Below are 18,945 nucleotides of genomic sequence, written 5' to 3'. Positions count from 1 at the left end.
CATTGAAAATCACAAAGATTTCATGTGTATAAACATGACTCGAGACTGTAATTTGGAATGGAATCTACTTTGCCAGCTTAATTTGCCTTTCACTTATCACATGAAGAGGGGGTCTTCTGTTATCCCCTGCTACCCAGTGACTTACTGAAACTTGTAGCCTTAAGAGATTCAGAAGACTTCTCACCTGTGTAAGCTGCAAACTTGAATAAACAAGTCTAAATATTTTGTTTGAAATGAAAACAATATGAAGTTAAAGAGTGAGAATGCTTAACTTTTCTACACATTAATTTAACTTATTAGATAAATAAGCTATAGAAAAATAACAGAATGGTAGAATGCAGTCAGAATTTATTTCATCTGTTGTATCTATGTACCATTAATAGACTGGCCTGAGATTCTCAAAAGATAAAAAATATATTCGAGATAAGGGTTAAAACTCATGCTCTGGGTAGGAAGACTACACTTGAATATATTGGCAGGGGAAAAGAACTATACTAAGGATTTAGCTAAAGAAAATAGATTCAATTTTGAGATTTGCAAAAATGGGAAGCTTCTTGATAAAAATACAATAGTTGGCTGTCAGGATTTGTTTAAATAAAATAAAGTAATTGTAATCCTGTAATCTCTTTGAAAGAATAGATTTTAAGAAAAGTGTGTGTGTGTGACATATTTTTCAATTTAAGCAGGTATATTAGGTTAGCAAAGAATGTTGGAAAACAAATTAATGTGCAATCAACAGCAAGAGATTGAATAGTTTCTTAGGTAGAAGAGATGTTTGAAGAAAACCTTTGGTTGAGTGCTGAGTGTTAAGGAACTATCACATTGATCGCAGAAGATTCAGACACAACTCTACCGTTATAGGGTGATTGAAACAAATTAACCAGCTAGTCTAAAAATTGGGGGAAGATATCTATAGAAACTTCTATATCATCTGTAACGAAATCCTTATTAGTGTTAAATGTGGTTTTAGCTCCATAATTATAATTGTTTCCCAGCAATGTAAGATAAAATAATTAGTTGACCTGTAAGAAGAAAGTAATACTGATAACCAGTAAGATCCTAGACTCACCAGTTTATAGAAATTTTCCACAAAAAAATATCTTAATTTATAAATGAATGTCAACAATTATATTCACTTTTTTTTTTGTATATGCAGCATAGAAACAAAAATAGTTAAAATTCTTTTTCTACTGTATTTTTATATTTCTTCATTCGAATTTATGTGCTTATATTTGAGAAGGTATAAGATACTTTTCAATTCCTTCAATACAGTAGTTATTTCTTTAAAATACCTTTTTTTTTTTTTAAAGATATGGTTTTATCTTCTTGAGACATATAAACAGCTGCAGGCATACATACATATTCCTTTTAATAGTTACTGCATGTTTTTATATACCTTCTTTCCCTTATAATAGTCAGTGTTTTGCTTTTTTTTTTTTTGTGGAATGTATTGGTTTTCATTATGCTTTCCCTTATCACATTAATTTTGAAATTGAAATTGAAATTTAACATTTCATTGCTTCATTAAATGCCATCCTATATCCCTTAGTTTTCCTAATTTTTATATCTTTGACATTTAACTGTCTCAAAATTCGTACAGCCTTACGGTTATTATTTAAATCAAATATTATCTTCCTTTTACCTACGTAAGTTTGCTGATATCATCCTGACAATGATAATACTGTTCTCCTTCACCATCAAACAATTTTATTAAATTAAAACATTTGATTTTTCACCGGCCATTTTCTTTATTTTTTTTTTGTTAATCAATTTTTTTTTCTAATTTTCTATTTGATGATGTTCAACAGCTATCAATTTATTCTATAGTTGACAGGATATATGAGCTTAATACACTTCAAATATTGTAGCTATTTCTTGAGTTAGATGAAAGTAAAACAATAACTAACCATAAGTAGCTATTCTCAATAATCTGTTATTGTTTCTACATTTGCAGCTTAAGACGATATCAATGTTCCAGTAGGTAAATACATATTCCACATAATTTTCTTAGCCAGCAGTGGAAAGTTCAGCATACCGGAGTCACACAGATAGTTAGGATACTATTTTTAATGACTTTTATTTCAATTACTTTTATTTTTTTCCTTTATCTTTATATGGAAAAAACAACAACAACAATAATTATTAATAATTTTTTTTTTTTTTTTCAAAAGGTTAACTTTTGATCATCCACTGTCATTTTTTTAGTGTCATTTCCTTTGATATACATGTGGAATTACATACACATATATACAAAGGATATTTATGTGTATGTATGTCAGTATATATACACAAACACCATATATTTATATGGGGTATGCATATGTGTATACATGCATATATATATGTATGTATGTGTTTGTATATTCATATATGTATGTGTGCATATATAAATCTTGATTCAATGTGCACACATAATGTATGTACATACATGTACAGATACATACATAGATATATGTACACACACATACACAAATATATGCACAAATACACATACATTTGTATAAATGCACATATCAAGAAAGATTTCCAAATTTCACCAATCATTCATATGGTACCACCATGAAGTGCAAGTAATCTCTGGTGGGGGGGTGTATGTTTTGTTATGTCTCTCACAACCAAGAAATTAGTTTCAAGGGTCTATAATAGGTACTGACAATCGTGATTGTTTAGGTTCGATTTCCAGTGATGCTCTATAAGCTTCTTCATCTGTCATAAGTCTGCTGGGATCCAATAAATAGTTGGTTACCTGAAAAATAACAAATCTTATTATAGCAAAGAATTATCATACATACACATCATCATCGTTTAACGTCCGTTTTCCATGCTAGCATGGGTTGGACGGTTCGACCGGGGATCTGGGAAGCCAGGAGGCTGCACCAGGCTCCAGTCTGATCTGGCAGTGTTTCTACAGCTGGATGCCCTTCCTAACGCCAACCACTCCGTGAGTGTAGTGGGTGCTTTTTACGTGCCACCTGCATGGAAGCCAGTCAAGGCAGCTCTGGCATTGGCCACGATTCGGATAGTGCTTTTTACGTGCCACCAGCACAGGGACCACAACTGCAGTTTCCATTGATTTTGATGTTGGTGTACTTGACTCAATGGATCTCCTCAAGCACAGGGTCGAAATGGTGTTTCTCCACTTGCCGCCTGCACAGGATTCAGTCCAGCGGTCCTGACAACTGCCGGGTGCCAGACATAGGATTGGTTCAATTTCGGTGCTGGTGCCACATAAAAAGCATTCAGTCCACACTGTAAAGTGGTTAGCATTTGGAAGGGCATCCAGCAATAAAAAAATCATGCCAAAACTAGCCCGTGCTAGTGCCTAGTAAAAAACACTTAGCCCACTCCGCAGAGTAGTTGGTGTTAGGAAGGGCATCCAGCAATAAAAACCCTGCCAAAACAGACACTGTAGCCTAGGGTAGTTTTCTACATGGCCAGCTCCTGTCAACCATCCCATCCATGCATGGAAGAAAGACATTAAATGATGATGTATATATGTATATAAAATCTATATATGTATACATATATACACAAACACATAGCCTTTTCTGATTGCCAGGATTGTTTTCTCAACTTTGTACTAAAAAACCAATTGGTAAATTGACTGTTATTTACCTATAATATAACATTTTACAGATGATAATATACCCACTCTATTAACTACTATAGGAGTGTGTGTTTTTCTCATTATACATACATATATATATATATATAAATCTCTCTCTTCTCCCTCCTTAATTCTTTTGTTCCTCCTTTTCTCCCTCTTCTCTTCCCACGTAACCGATAGGCCAGACTGCTAACTGTCTTTTGGGGTCTGACCGTTGTCCGTGCAACATCGATATTCTTCCCTGTGTTTCTGAAACTTTTGCATCTCTGCCGTAAGGCTTCATTTCCACACACACCAACTGAATTTAATTTATCCCCAGTCAAGGCACCTGTTGTTATGTCGTTATTATTATTTTTATTGTATTAATATTTGTGTAACATTGTCTGTTTTTCGATCCTTGTTTTGCGAAATCACAGGTGATATGTAACTAAATTCTGTTTTTAAATGACTTGCTTTGAAGTTTTGCATTCGGTACAATTTGTTTATTTTAGTAGTTTTGACTGCAAGAGTCCCTCCTAGCATGCGGTACCTATGAATAATAGTACCCTCTATATAATATAAATAAATATTTTCAAAGTGGAAAAATTTACAGATTTTTTCTCTTATGAGGTTTTTCACGCTAACTACTGATAATTTCTTATAAAGATTTTATCTTTAATTTTAAATTTATATTTTTCACCAGAATAGTTCAATACTGAATTTTTGTTCTGAATAGGCAAATTGTTACCGAAATGCATTGCGAATAAGCCCGCCATTTTCATAGATATGTAAGGATAAACATTCGTACATGCTACGACGAATTCTACGGTTGGCTGTCGGGTATGCTATATTGTGTTTTTTCATTACATGTCTTGAGTTCGTTGCACTGAAGAGCATAGAATGCATATTCTGCATTGATTGCGAAATCACAGGTGATATGTAACTAAATTCTGTTTTTAAATGACTTACTTTGAAGTTTTGCATTCGGTACAATTTGTTTATTTTAGTAGTTTTGACTGCAAGAGTCCCTCCTAGCGTGCGGTACCTATGAATAATAGTACCCTCTATATAATATAAATAAATATATATATGTATATATATGTGTATATATATATATGTATATATGTGTGTATATATATATATATATATGTGTGTATGTATGTGTGTGTGTGTATGTATATGTATGTATGTGTGTGTGTATGTATATGTATGTATGTGTGTGTATGTATATGTATGTATATATGTGTATGTATATATATATGTGTGTGTGTATGTATGTGTGTGTGTATGTATATGTATGTATATATATATGTGTGTGTGTATGTGTGTGTGTTTGCGTATGTGTGTGTATGTATATGCATGCAGCCGGACCTCTTCTCCAGTCCGATAACACCTCTCACCTCAGAGCCAGAAGGTCCTTTCTTTTGCACCACCATTCTCAAAGACCCTGCAACAGTCCTGGGCATTGCTAGCCCGTTTTAGGCCCCTTCTCCTCTGATTGATCCCTAAACAAATAGGCGCAAGTTTGGCCGTGTAATCGTATGGTTATCCTGCTGCATAGCAGAAGACTTCTACGAAAACCTTGGGCTGACCAATGCCTTGTGAGATGGAGAAATGGAAACTGTAGAGAAGCCTAGTGTGTATCTGTTTGTGTGACTTTACATCCTGCATTTGTTATTCAATGTTTACAATATTATCCAGAAACAAAATAAAAAAAAAAAATAGTGCACGAGTGGCTGTGTGGTAAGTAGCTTGCTAACCAACCACATGGTTCCGGGTTCAGTCCCACTGTGTGGCATCTCGGGCAAGTGTCTTCTGCTATAGCCCCGGGCTGACCAATGCCTTGTGAGTGGATTTGGTAGATGGAAACTGAAAGAAGCCCGTCGTATATATGTATATATATGTATGTGTGTGTTTTTGTGTCTGTGTTTGTCCCCCTAGCATTGCTTGACAACTGATGCTGGTGTGTTTACGTCCCCGTCACTTAGCGGTTCGGCAAAAGAGACCAATAGAATAAGTACTGGGCTTACAAAGAATAAGTCCCGGGGGTCGATTTGCTCGACTAAAGGCTGTGCTCCAGCATGGCCGCAGTCAAATGACTGAAACAATTAAAAGAGAGTGCAACAGACATAACAAAATGTGTAGGAAAACGAATATGAAAAAAAAATGTGCGGAAATCAACAGGATGGAGAGAGGATTTCAGAAAGTTCACAAGATCCCCAGTTTTAGAGAGTGGGTATAAATCCAAATTTTAGATATTCCTCTGAATATTAAACCTGCATTACTCATTTTATATATTTTCACATACCAATAAATAAATATGGAGGTATTAAAAAAAAAAAAAAAAAAAAAAATTTTAAATAACCTTTACACCCCTCCTGCACAAATTTTTCCAAGTTTTGACACTTTAGAGACATCAGAGCTTATGAATCTAAAATGCCAAGATACATAAGATTTGATGTCTCTAGAGTGTCAAAAATTGGAAAAATTTGTGCAGGAGGGGTGTAAAGGTTATTTAAAATTTTTTTTTAATAATTCCTTCTTGAATTTCCCCCTTTCTCTTATTGATATATACTGGGCAGAGACATTTGCAGTTTCAGGTCTTCTTTTATTTCTTTCAGCCAATTAACCAAGGCCATGCTGGGGCAGTGCTTTCAAGGACGTTACAGGGATGTGAACAAACCAACACCAGTTGTCAAGCTATACTAGGGACAAACTGATATTGTGGCAAACTGGCAGAATGGTCAACACGCTGGGCACAAATTCCGTCGAAGTCGACCTTGCGTTTCATAATTTCAGGGTCGATAAATTAAGTAGCAGTTGCATACTAGGGTCGATCTAATCAACTGGCCCCCTCCCCCAAAATTGCAGGCCTTGTTCCAAGTGTAGAAAAGAATCTGTGTGTGTATATGTGTGTGTGTATATATGTATATGTGTATATGTATATATATATATATATATATATATGTATGTATATATGTGTGTATATATGTATATATACATGGGCCGTGACTGCTGAGGATATGCGTAAGCTCGCAAGAAATGAAGCCAGTATGCTCCGTTGGATGTGTAAGTGCCTTGAGAGAAAAGTTGGACCTAAGAAGCATCAGATGTGGTGTGCAAGAGAGGCATCTACGCTGGTATGGACATGTAGTAAGAATGGATGAAGATAGTTGTGTGAAAAAGTGCCACACCCTAGCGGTTGAGGGAACCTGTGGAAGAGGTAGACCCAGGAAAACCTGGGACGAGGTGGTGAAGAACAACCTTCGCGCAGAGTCAAGACTATTGAAAAGGCTGCAAGACACAACGAAAATTTTAGGAAAATAAAAATAAGAAAAAATAGTGGAAATTTTACCGGTGAGTGTGTTACATTATTAGGCACAAAAAGAAAATGACTCTCCCCACACACAACAGAATATGCTTCAACACACACACTCATATAAAGAATCTTGCAAACCAAATCCAAAAACGATATATATATATATACACACACACATATATATACACACACACACACACATATTTATATAAAACACATATTGCATGCATTAAGAACAACGGTCAAGAGAAAATTATTGAAGTTTCTTTTTTCATGCACCATTAGTAATTCTTGCCTCCTTACTTCCAGTAAGAGGAGTTTGAAATCTAGGTAATTTTTTTGAGCTTCAGCTTAGAATAACTTTTTTTTATAAAAATGATAAAAAATCATTTCTCTGTTTTCTACACATTGATACTACAAGGGCGGAACTGGTAATTTTATTGCCAAGGTGACATATTCTTTTCTCCAACAGAGAATATAACTACAAACTTATCAGCCTTTACTCTATTGTATTATGAAGAAAAGCTCTAAATTCGATGGTGCTAATCGTTTAAGCACTGGCTGTACAGTCATATTTTAATCAGTTTATGCTAAAGTGTTTTACATGGAAATAATTGCTTAAAAGAAATCTGTCAAACAGCAATATAGAACAATGTAAATGAAGTAACAATATATTCCAGTCATACATATAAAGAAACAAGAATTTGGAATTGGATATCTCTTACTCTTGGATGATGTTCAATTCTGTATGGTGTTTGCTGAAATACTTGTATTTCTCTAATGACGTGAGCAATCTGAAATAATAAGGATGATAATTGTTTCAAATTTTGGCTCAAGGCCTGCAATTTTAGGGTGGGGGATTAATTATATTGGACCCAGCACTTGACTGACACATTATTTTATAAACCCCCAACAGGGTCAAAACAAAGATGAACTCAGAATGTGAAGAGCCTGAAGAAATGTTGCAAAGCATTTTGTCTGATGTGCAAAAGGCTTGCCACCTTAATAATAATTCTTTCTAATTTTGTCACAAGGTCATCAACTTTAAGGTGGAGGGGAGCAAGTTGATTATACTGACCACAAAAAAAAACATGGAAACAGAGTTGACCTTGGCAATATTTGAGCTCAAAATTTAACAAATAAAACAAGGCATTTTTTTTTGTGATGATTTGATGATAATTTCCGATCTAGACTCAAGGTTAGCAGTTTTGAAGGAAGGATTTTACTCAATACCATTGATCCCAGTACTGGACTAGTACTTTACTTTATTCAGTCCAGACAGAGATGCTAGGCAAAGCTGACTTCAGCAACATCTGAACTCTGACTACACAGAGGTGGAAGAAATAATACAAAGCATTTTTTCCAATGTTCCACTGATTCTGTCAATCTGTTGCCTTAGTTCTTTTATTGACCTCAAAAGGCTGAGACATTGAGGATATAAGTATGAAGTATATTTATATATATATATATATATATATATAAACATAATAAGGGTAATAAAAATAAATTATTATTACCAGTGACCCAGCACAAAAGTCGAGTTAGTCATTAGACTATATATTATTCATATAGAAATACAATAAAAGGCTTCCAAATAAGGAAGCGTTGTGCTAGAATACATTCCTTTCATGAATTTATCCCTTTTTGTATTCTAGCACAACACTTCCTTATTTGGAAGCCTTTTATTGTATATATATATATATATATATACACACACACACACATGGAAGTGGGGTTTGCAATGAGTAAAAGATCAACAATAAAAATTCCAGCAAGAAAATATCTTAATAGCAGAGATGACTATCTAGAGTAATTTGTTACAAATTCCACCCATCGGCCTAGGTTCTACACCCAAGGCATAAAAAGTGCCCTCTCCCAGCTTTTTTCCTCCAATTTAAAATACCACACTCAGAGTTAGCTTATTCAACCTCATCAGTCAAGCTACTCTCATCCTCCTTTTGCTAAACACATTAAAAGGCAGTACCTCTCTCTCTACCCCCACCTTCCGCTTCAAGTGGTACTTGAAGTTGATGGGAGTTTGGCCAGAAAGAAAAATGCCTTTCTTCAAACTCTTCTTTTGCCATACCACGAAGTAAGGGAAAATTGTCTTCCTCTGCAGAGGAAAACAGCACGTTGATTTTTACTACAGAGTTGTTTTGCTAATGCATGGATAATTTCATCTGTGACAAGACAGTTATGTGCTCATAATGCTTGTCTCAAGCATTTCATTTTTACCCCCTTGTAACACACTAATAAACCAAGGACTTCTAGGTATTAGTCACTTTTGCCCAGCCTTACAGGGACAACTTCCTTCATGGCCCATTTCTAAATGAAACCACCCTATGCATGATAACTTCCAAGTTCCTGACCAGCTGGTAGTCTGGTATAACTCAAACTCCAAACATCTCAACAAGACCCTTGGTCCAGCAAACAGAAATCGACACTGGCCAACATGGGCTTGCCTTTCCAGGTGCCACGCCCATCACCTTGTCCTGATGTATGCTCCTGTACATTCCTGGTACCCTTCCAGTGTTGTGTCCACTGCTTCCACATCCAAACTGTCCAATACCGTGAAAGAGATATTGTTTGCATATGCAGAAAAGACTCTCCTCTGACCCAATTTGAGTGAGGTTCCCTTTCGAAGTTTCCATCTCTACAGCAATAGCTCCAAAGTCAAGCCATACAGGAGAGGGGTGCAGTGGCATCCTAGACAAATCAGGGGTTAAATGCTATGCAGCCCTAAAAACGAAAAGGAGGCCATTTAGTTTTAGCACCAAGCACATGCTGTTGGACATTGTGGTGATCCAGCCTATAAAGATGGGATTGAAACCAACTGCTCTTAGGACAGCCACCAGCAAAGAATTGTTTTCAATGCCCTGATGATTCTGCCAATCCAAAGACGAAGGTAAACCATCCAGATACAATTATGAAAGACAGGAATAAAAATCTCAGTACTCTGATAAATGTTTTCATCTTGTCTTTCCAAAACATTATCTGGAAAGAATTGAAGAAATTAACAATGTATAAAGGTCTTGTAATATAAACAGAATGTGGAGGGTGAAAGTGAAAACTACTAATAATAAGTGGAGTACTAGGCATGAAGAAAATACAAAAAAATTATATAAAAACAATATCAGGACTCACAAATATAAACAGGAAAAAACTCAATCCCACTGCTCTATGTATGCACAACCCACAGCTCGCAGAGTACACTTTCTGCATAACACACACTCTACACAATTATCACTCAATAGAAAATACAACTCACACAAAACATTAAGAATCCACTCCCCAATAAAAAAAAATTTTTAAAGCAACCCACACAGCACAAACTTTACAGAATTAACATCCAATTAAAATATCAACACTTATTCTTAATTATCCCCACATAATTGTGGATGTTCTGTTGGAACGAACAATACACTCTTTACTCTTTTACTTGTTTCAGTCATTTGACTGTGGCCATGCTGGAGCACCGCCTTTATAGTCGAGCAAATGGACCCCAGAGCTTATTCATTCTTTGTATGCCTAGTACTTATTCTATCAGTCTCTTTTGCCGAACTGCAAAATTACAGGGACGTAGACACACCAGCATCGGTTGTCAAGCGATGCTGGGAAGGGGGGCGACAAACAGTCACACATATATATATGACAGGCTTCTTCCAGTTTCCGCCTACCAAATCCACTCAAAAGGCTTTGGTTGGCCTGAGGCTATACTAGAAGACAAAAGGCGGTGAGCTGGCAGACACGTTAACACGCCGGGTGAAATGCTTAGCGGTATATCATCTGTCATTACGTTCTGAGTTCAAATTCCGCACCTGTGGTAGATACCATGAGAAAAACTTCTCATATTGGCTTTTGGTGCAAAATGCACTCACGTTTACTGCAGAATAGTTTGTTCTAACAGAACATCCGTATCAAAGGGGAGATAAATATTACCTCTTGGTATTAATATTCCTTCTACTGCTAATACAAACTTATTCTTATATAATTGATATACAATAGAATATTTCACATACCACTATCAGCTTACAGAGCTTGCAAAATAGTAATATAACACAAACTACACAGCAGTACATTCTCTACACAACAAAGAAACAAACAACAACACTAAAACAGTACCAAAACAAAAAAAAAGACAGGGAATAAATTTCAAAACAAAGCGAAACAAGGTGTAGTATAACAGACAATTCTGCTGTCCCAAAATCAATATCACAGAAACCCAATAGCTTTGTTTATCCGTGTAATGAAACTATTCTCCCAAACAAGTATCATTTTATTTTCACTTTGACTTACCATACGCATTTTCGAAAAGTTCACAAGCTTTTCATCTGTGAAATTTGGTGTACCTTCTTCAATAAAAGATAAATCAGTCAAATACATGCCTAGATATGGAATGCAGGGTGGATCACATCTGAAAGATAAAGTAACAAGAAAACATTAGAGATGGGAGTAGGATACGTATAAAATGAAATAGAATCACTGCATTATTTAACAAACTATTTAGGTTGGTCTGTGTGAATAGAATATATTGTGCAAGACAAATACATCCCTAATCGACTGAATAAAATATGTATGTATGCATGCACATCATCTTCGCTGTATATACAACTACACATCATCATCATCATTTAACGTCCGCTTTCCAAGCTAGCGTGGGTTGGATGGTTCAACTGGGGTCTGGGGAGCCCGAAGGCTGCACCAGGCCAGTCAGATCTGGCAGTGTTTCTACAGCTGGATGCCCTTCCTAACGCCAACCACTCCGAGAGTATTTTTAAACATATAGTCACAGGAGTGGTTGTGTGGTAAGTAGCTTGCTTACCAACCACATGGTTCCGGGTTCAGTCCCACTGCGTGGCATCTTGGGCAAGTGTCTTCTGCTAGAGCCCCAGGCCGACCAATGCCTTGTGAGTGGATTTGGTAGACGGAAACTGAAGGAAGCCCATCGTGTATATATATATGTGTGTGTGTGTGTGTGTGTGCGTGTGTGTATATGTTTGTGTGTCTGTGTTTGTCCCCCCAACATCACTTGTCAACCGATGGCGGTGTTTTTATGTCCACATAACCTAGCAGTTCGGCAAAAGAGACCGAAAGAATAAGTACTAGGCTTACAAAGAATAAGTCCTGGGGTCGATTTGCTCAACTAAAGGCAGTGCTCCAGCATGGCCGCAGTCAAATGACTGAAACGAGTAAAAGAGTATCCAAGGGAAATAACCCATTCGCTCCTGAAAGTGATCCTTATATATAACCAATGGAAATAACCCATTCATGTTCGGAAATTTTTTCGTATAAATCAAATTCAGTATGCTTATTTCTTAGTATTTGAACTATTCGTGTTATTTTTGCAATTTATCCAGTACAACAATACATAAACAAGTAAATAGTATTTTCATAAACAATAGACCCACTTCTTTTGGTTAGTGACTTATTCACGAATATACCAACACTAGCGCCGCTGTGGGTAATATTCTCTGTGAATGCACAAAAGCTTTTTTCTGAGTTATTTACTTTGAGTTGTTTTCTCAAATCTGATTAGCCTGTTATTACGTAACATGCTTCCCGATTTTAGTATACATGCCTTATTAGTATTTCCTCCTAAGTTCTATACACTTTAGGAACACATTAAAGCCCTTTTTGGGGCTACTTTATTTGAATTCTTACTATCGGGTAATTAATTTCATGTTATTACATAACTGACTTCACAATTTGGGTATTCATAACTTATTGGGAATTCCTAAAAACAAGATCCTTTATATGACAGTTCGGTATTCTCAATAAATGCACAAAAACCATTTTAAGGCCTACATACTTTGTATTGTTGTTACTGGATTAGTGAAACAATTATGAGAATGGAACCAAGGGATAAGCCCTGCTTTCCTGGGAATTACCAGGTACCTCAGCATATGTGTGTGCGTGTATGTATGCATATATATATATATATATTTTAAATTAGAGATAAAACTACTATTAGGCAAATCAAACAATGAAAAACATAAACCAAAACATAGAAATAAAATTAATTAATATAATATACAAAATATATAAAATATAAAAATTCAAAATTTAAATTATTTAAATTTAAAGTTAAAATTTTTTTTTTAATTATTAATTTATACTTATAAATTTATATATATATATCATCATCATCATCATATATATATATATCATTTTAATTTTTTAAATTACATATTTATATAATTTTTTTATTTATTTATTTATTTTTTTAATTTAATTTAATTTTTTATTTTTTAAATATATATAACTATCAAAAAGTATTAAAAAGTTTAATATAAGATAATAAGTGAATATATATATATATATATGTATGTGTGTGTGTGTGTGTGTGTGTGTGTGTGTGTGTGTGTACAGTATTATATATCCCTTATGGCTGATTTTACCAATTGGTTTTACATTGGTAATTAAACTGGATAATAGATTACAGCATAATTAACTAGTATTACATGCATGTTGAAGCTGGCATATATGGAAAAAGATATAGCAACTGCTCTCCAATAATGGAGAGCAAATGCCATAATACCCAATGTGAAACTGACTGGTAAGATTAACCATAATAGATATATAAAACTGTACATTTCAGTGCCGGTGGCATGTAAAAAGCACCCACTACACTCTCAGAGTGGTTGATGTTAGAAAGGGTATCCAGCCCTCAGTCAAACTGTCCAACCCATGCCAGCATGGAAAGCGGACGTTAAACGATGATGATGATGCATATCCTATCAGGTGGTGCTAGATAATCCTATCAGGTGGTGCTACAGGATTTAGATAATCCTATCAGGTGGTGCTATTAAGTTAGACATGGCCTGGACCAATCTGTGGTCGAAACATATCTAAGTTTTATATATATATATATATATATATATATATAAAATTTCATTATCATCATGTTTGTTTTTTCCTATTTTCAGACTGCCAGTTTTAAATCCCATTTGGGTAAACAAACCACGTTGGAAATTTGTAATTAACAGGAGACTGAAAATCAAGTCATGATGGACACCATTCTGCACATAAGATTCTGATCTAGGTTGGTTCTCACAGTGTTTTACCATTATTCACAGCTTTTCATCATCTGGTCCATTTTGTTTGGACTAGATGCCTCCCCTATCATTAAATGCATTACAGCATGGAATGGATGCATTTTATTGTGGCTACTGACACATGAGAAGCTGCTTATAGAAGGGTTAAAGGGTTCCCTCCATCTTGTCAATGTTTTAATTCAGTTGCTGGTTTTCAAAATGTGTTGTTGGTTACTGCTGGTGATATTCAAATCACAGTTTGTTTACTAGTGAAGGACAGTAATAATTGGGGTGACACTGTATCATCATCATCATCATCATCATTTAACGTCCGTTTTCCGTGCTAGCATAGGTTGGACAGTTCGACCGGAGTCTGGGAAGCCAGGAGGCTGCACCAGGCTCCAGTCTTATCTGGCAGTGTTTCTACAGCTGGATGTCCTTCCTAATGCCAACCACTCCATGAGTGTAGTGAGTGCTTTTTACCTGCCACCGGCACAGGTGCCAGACGAGGCTGGCAGCGGTCATGGTCGGTTGGTGCTTTTTAATGTGCCAGCAGTACAGAAGCCAGTCAAGGCGGTGCTGGCATTGGCCTTGTTTGGATGGTGCTTTTTCTATCCAGTAAAATATTTCTTAGGCAAGTTCATCAATGTTGAAATAAGAATGAGAGGTTATGAATAAAAACCAATTGTATATTTGGCAAGAGAATTTTATTCTATGATAGATAAGAATTTGTATTGTAAAATCTAAGATCATGCAACTGTAATGTGAAGGAAAAGGATACAATCTATATAAGAAAGTAAGCTATAAAGAAATCTGATTCAGCATAGACATGACATTAAAAAAAAAATGTAATTATAATTGCATAAAAAGCCATTATATTGATCGATGCGAATAATGTTAAGCATTATAGACTTCAACATGAACTTACCTATGAAGTGCGTCTCTCATGTTCTTGAACCTTCCTTCAGAGGAAACTAATGTTTGGAGCTTATCAATCATTTGTCGTGTCTAAACACAAAAAGAAAGACAAATTTAAAAGATTAACAATGAATCATAAAAAAAGCATTTACATAGTTATTAAATTTTACAAGACTAAAAACGTTTTCTTTGATTTTAGTAATAAAGTAAGTACTGTAGGCAAATACGGTGGTTTACAGTGACTCCAATACTTTATTTGTATTTGATTTTGTATTTCCTCCTATTCATCATCATCATCATCATCATCATCATCATCGTTTAGCATCCGCTTTCCATGCTATAGCATGGGTTGGACGATTTGACTGAGGTCTGGCGAACCAGATGGCGGCACCAGACTCCAATCTGATCTTGCAGAGTTTCTACAGCTGGATGCCCTTCCTAACGCCAACCACTTCGAGAGTGTAGTGGGTGCCAGTCAGGCGGTACAGGCAACGGCCACCCCCACTATAGACTTGGTCACCTAGGTAGCAGAAGCTATCAACAACTTCTAGTTTCTCCCCCTGGCATGTGATGGAATCAGTTTTCTGAGCATCTGCAGTGTTTATTGCCCCTGTGCATCTGCTACCCACAAATGCTATCTTCCTGGTTAACCTTCCTTTGATGTTGCTGCACCTCTTATGCATCCATAGCTTACACTGGGTACATCTTATAGTGTTTCTACTTGCACCTTTTCTACAGATCGAGCAGGGCCATCTACCTGAAGGGGTTTATTTGCAATAAATTGCTGATACTTTTGCAATACACAAAATACTTTAATGATATTTTAAAAATACAATTCCTAATAATATTTATCACAAGATTTTTAAAACTTTGAATGGGTATAAGGGCCCAGGAGAATAAAATAAGAATCACAGGGGTCCAAAGGCAAAAATGGTTGGGAACCACTGATATAGAAGACACCCATGGGAAATTTTCTAATATTTAAAATTATTAACCAATGAATAATTTTCACAAAAGGTCTAATGTCTGGTAATTATGTGTTAGAGGATACTTTGCTGAGGAGGACTAATAAAACTGAAACATACTCATAGTTGTCATTGTAATTACTAAAAATCAGATTCATCTTTCATTGCATACATCTTCATTTAATTTTTTAATCAGTCTAGATTTCAAAATTCCCTTTTTCTTGCTGCCCTTGGTAAAAACTCTCATTAACTTCAATTTTTTTCCTTCTCGCTTGCTTTGAACACACAACATTTAGTATGTTAGCCTGCAGTTAAACTATGTATGTCACCCTTGGTAAGTATGTTAATGTCACTGAATATGGTACTTGCTGTTATAACCTTACAATTTAAAATCCATACCTAACTTCTCTTTCAACAACTCATTAAAATAATTTTATCACATACAAGTTTATAATAGACAATTGCAGCGTGGAAGGTGTTTATAAGCCATTTAAGAAACACACAAAAACCGTTAGATTCACTGCAGCATTTAAATTTAATTTGCCAAAATATTTTCGCCACTTTGAGACCGCGACCTGTTCACTGACATGCAGTGAATCTAATGGTTTTTGAGTGTTTCTTAAATGGCTTATAAACACCTTCTATGCTGCAAAAGTTCAATTAGATATCATGAATCATGTTAATGCAACCCCTTGCAAAAAGTCAATTCTATAAATGTTTTCTCGGTACTGCATAAAATGCAAGCCTGCCAGTGGCATGTAAAAAGCACCCACTATACTCATGGAGTGGTTGGCTTTAGGAAGGGCATCCAGCTGTAGAAACACTGCCAGATCAGACTGGAGCCTGGTACAGCCTCCTGGATTCCCAGACCCCGGTCGAACTGTCCAACCCATGCTAGCATGGAAAAGGAACATTAAACGATGATAATGATAGTGTCAAAAAGTTTCATTTAGGGGTCCAGCTTTAAAGTTAAAGAAGAGATTTAATGTTTAGTAATGCTTGGATAAGTGAAATAACCATTTCTTACCTGCTTTGATATTCTTTCCCACATTTTCTTCATTCTAAAAACTGAACTGTTCACAAATGCAGCACATATCTGTAAGACACCATTATAATTGTGCATGCAGCGACAAATATCTGCGATTGCAGCCCACTTTTCAAGACATGCTACTCTGTCTTGTATATTGGTACGTCCGACTATTTCCGACACTACCAAACGACTCACCTGAAAAATTTGAAGCAAAATTTTAATAATATAAGGAGAGAAGATAAAATTATAATAGGTAACACATATTTACATCAACCCCTCAAAAATATTTTTCCTTTTCAAAATCTTAGCAGTATTCCATGTTTAACAAGCAAATTTCATAGTATTATTATAATTATTTTTCCTTCTAGTTGAATACAGTCTCTAATTATCAACACATTACCTTTTACAGTCCTACTGTGTGGAACTGTCAGCAAGTGTCCTCCACTATAGCCTTGGGCTAACCAAAGACTTATGACTGGATTTAATAAACAGAAACTGAAAGAAGCCAGCTATGTGTGTGTATGTATGTACGTATATATATATAGGCTTCTATGCCTTAACTGGCTTCTGTACCGGTGGCACATAAAAAGCACCAACCAATTGTGGCTGCTGCCAGCCTCCCCTGGCACCTGTGCTGGTGGCACATAAAAAGTACCCACTACGCTCATAGGGTGGTTGGCATTAGGAAGGGCATCCAGCTGTGGAAACACTGCCAGATCAGACTGGAGCCTGGTGCAGCCTCCTGGCTTCCCAGACTCCGGTCGAACCTTCCAACCCATGCTTGCATGGAAAATGGACGTTGAACAATGATGATGATGATGAGATATATATATATATATATATATATATATATACACACACACACACACACACACACACGTTATCTTGCTTAGATATCACAAGATAATCATGAAGAAATGTTATCAACATTGAAGCAGTGTTCTTCATTTCTGATCTTCCAAAATCATGTTTGGTCAAAGAGAAATATTACCCTACTTGCAAACAGGAGATGGTTGGTGACAGGAAAAGTATCCAACCTTAGATATCTGTCTCAACAAATTACATCTAACTCATGCAAGTATGAGAAAGTGGAGGTTAAAACTATGATGATTATGGCTCTAATTACAATTAGCCTGCTTGCAAAGACCTGTTAAGGCAATCGAAATCAAATTCGATGACTGGCATCCGTGCTAGTGGAGCGCTAAGAGCACCATACGAGCATTATCATTGCCAGAGCAACAAGCTGGTCTCCGTGCTGGTGGCATGTAAAAAGCACCATTTGAGCACCCAGTATAAGACAATGAGTAATGTGGTTGCATTTTCTATCCCACACACTCTTACTGCAGTCTTTTATGTCTGGTCATAATGTTTCTGTGCATTAAATTCAAGAGTATGATACATGCTAGAATTATCTATTATTCCCAAGTGTTCAATCATTTCTTTCCATACATCTTTTTCAGCAAGTTGCAATTTGGGCTATTCTGTGACAGAATTCAGCAAATGTAAAATAAAATTCATACTTCCCATTTAAGAAAAAATCTCTCTCTCTCTCTCTCTCTCACACACACACACACACTATTTTTGTCAGTTTTTTAATGAAACTGAACCAATAAGTAAAATAGCTCTGTGCCATAAGAGTTTTGTATAAAACAATTGATCATTACGGAATATACAATATTACATGTTCCAGAATTACTTCACAAATTCTCCCATGGAACAGTAGAGAGTGTTAAAATATTGTAATGAAAAATAAAGGTTTTGAATTTAAATTCAGCACAGAGATGTGGGTTTACATAAATATTTTATTTATTTATGTGTCCTTTTCAAGCCTAGCCAGGCTCATGGGCCTGGTTTCCCGGTTTCTATGGCATGTGCTCCCTCCTGCTGGACGGAATGCCAGTCCATCACAGCGTTACTCAAGTAACAGGAAGAGAGAGTGAGAGAAAGTTGGGGCGAAAGAGTACAACAGGGGTCACCACCAGCCCCTGCCGGAGCCTCATGGTGCTTTAGGTGTTTTTGCTCAATAAAGACACACAACACCCGGTCTGTGAATCGAAACCGTGATCCTCCAACCACGAGTCCACTGCTCTAAC

At 35.9% G+C, this 18,945-nt stretch overlaps 1 protein-coding gene across 6 annotated transcripts in view; it reads right to left on the bottom strand.

Moving 5' to 3' along the window:
- Positions 1 to 2,393: 2,393 nt before the first annotated feature.
- Positions 2,394 to 18,945, bottom strand: part of LOC115223847 (ras-specific guanine nucleotide-releasing factor 2) — a 670,879-nt gene continuing 654,327 nt past the window's right edge. For 5 of the 6 annotated variants that reach the window (XM_029794538.2, XM_029794547.2, XM_029794555.2 and 2 more), the window contains 5 exons: positions 16,850 to 17,047; positions 14,868 to 14,947; positions 11,202 to 11,319; positions 7,631 to 7,699; positions 2,394 to 2,746 (listed from right to left, as the gene is read on the bottom strand). In XM_029794538.2, coding sequence (XP_029650398.1) covers positions 2,630 to 2,746; positions 7,631 to 7,699; positions 11,202 to 11,319; positions 14,868 to 14,947; positions 16,850 to 17,047 — 582 coding nt within the window. In that variant the 3' untranslated portion in view covers positions 2,394 to 2,629. Of the gene's footprint in view, positions 2,747 to 7,630; positions 7,700 to 11,201; positions 11,320 to 14,867; positions 14,948 to 16,849; positions 17,048 to 18,945 lie in introns of those variants that run through there. The other variant, XR_003882837.2, reaches the window with a different exon arrangement.

This window comes from Octopus sinensis, linkage group LG2, assembly GCF_006345805.1.
Source record: "Octopus sinensis linkage group LG2, ASM634580v1, whole genome shotgun sequence".
Taxonomy (NCBI): Eukaryota; Metazoa; Mollusca; class Cephalopoda; order Octopoda; family Octopodidae; genus Octopus; species Octopus sinensis.
This window is presented reverse-complemented; position numbering and strand designations above follow the sequence as displayed.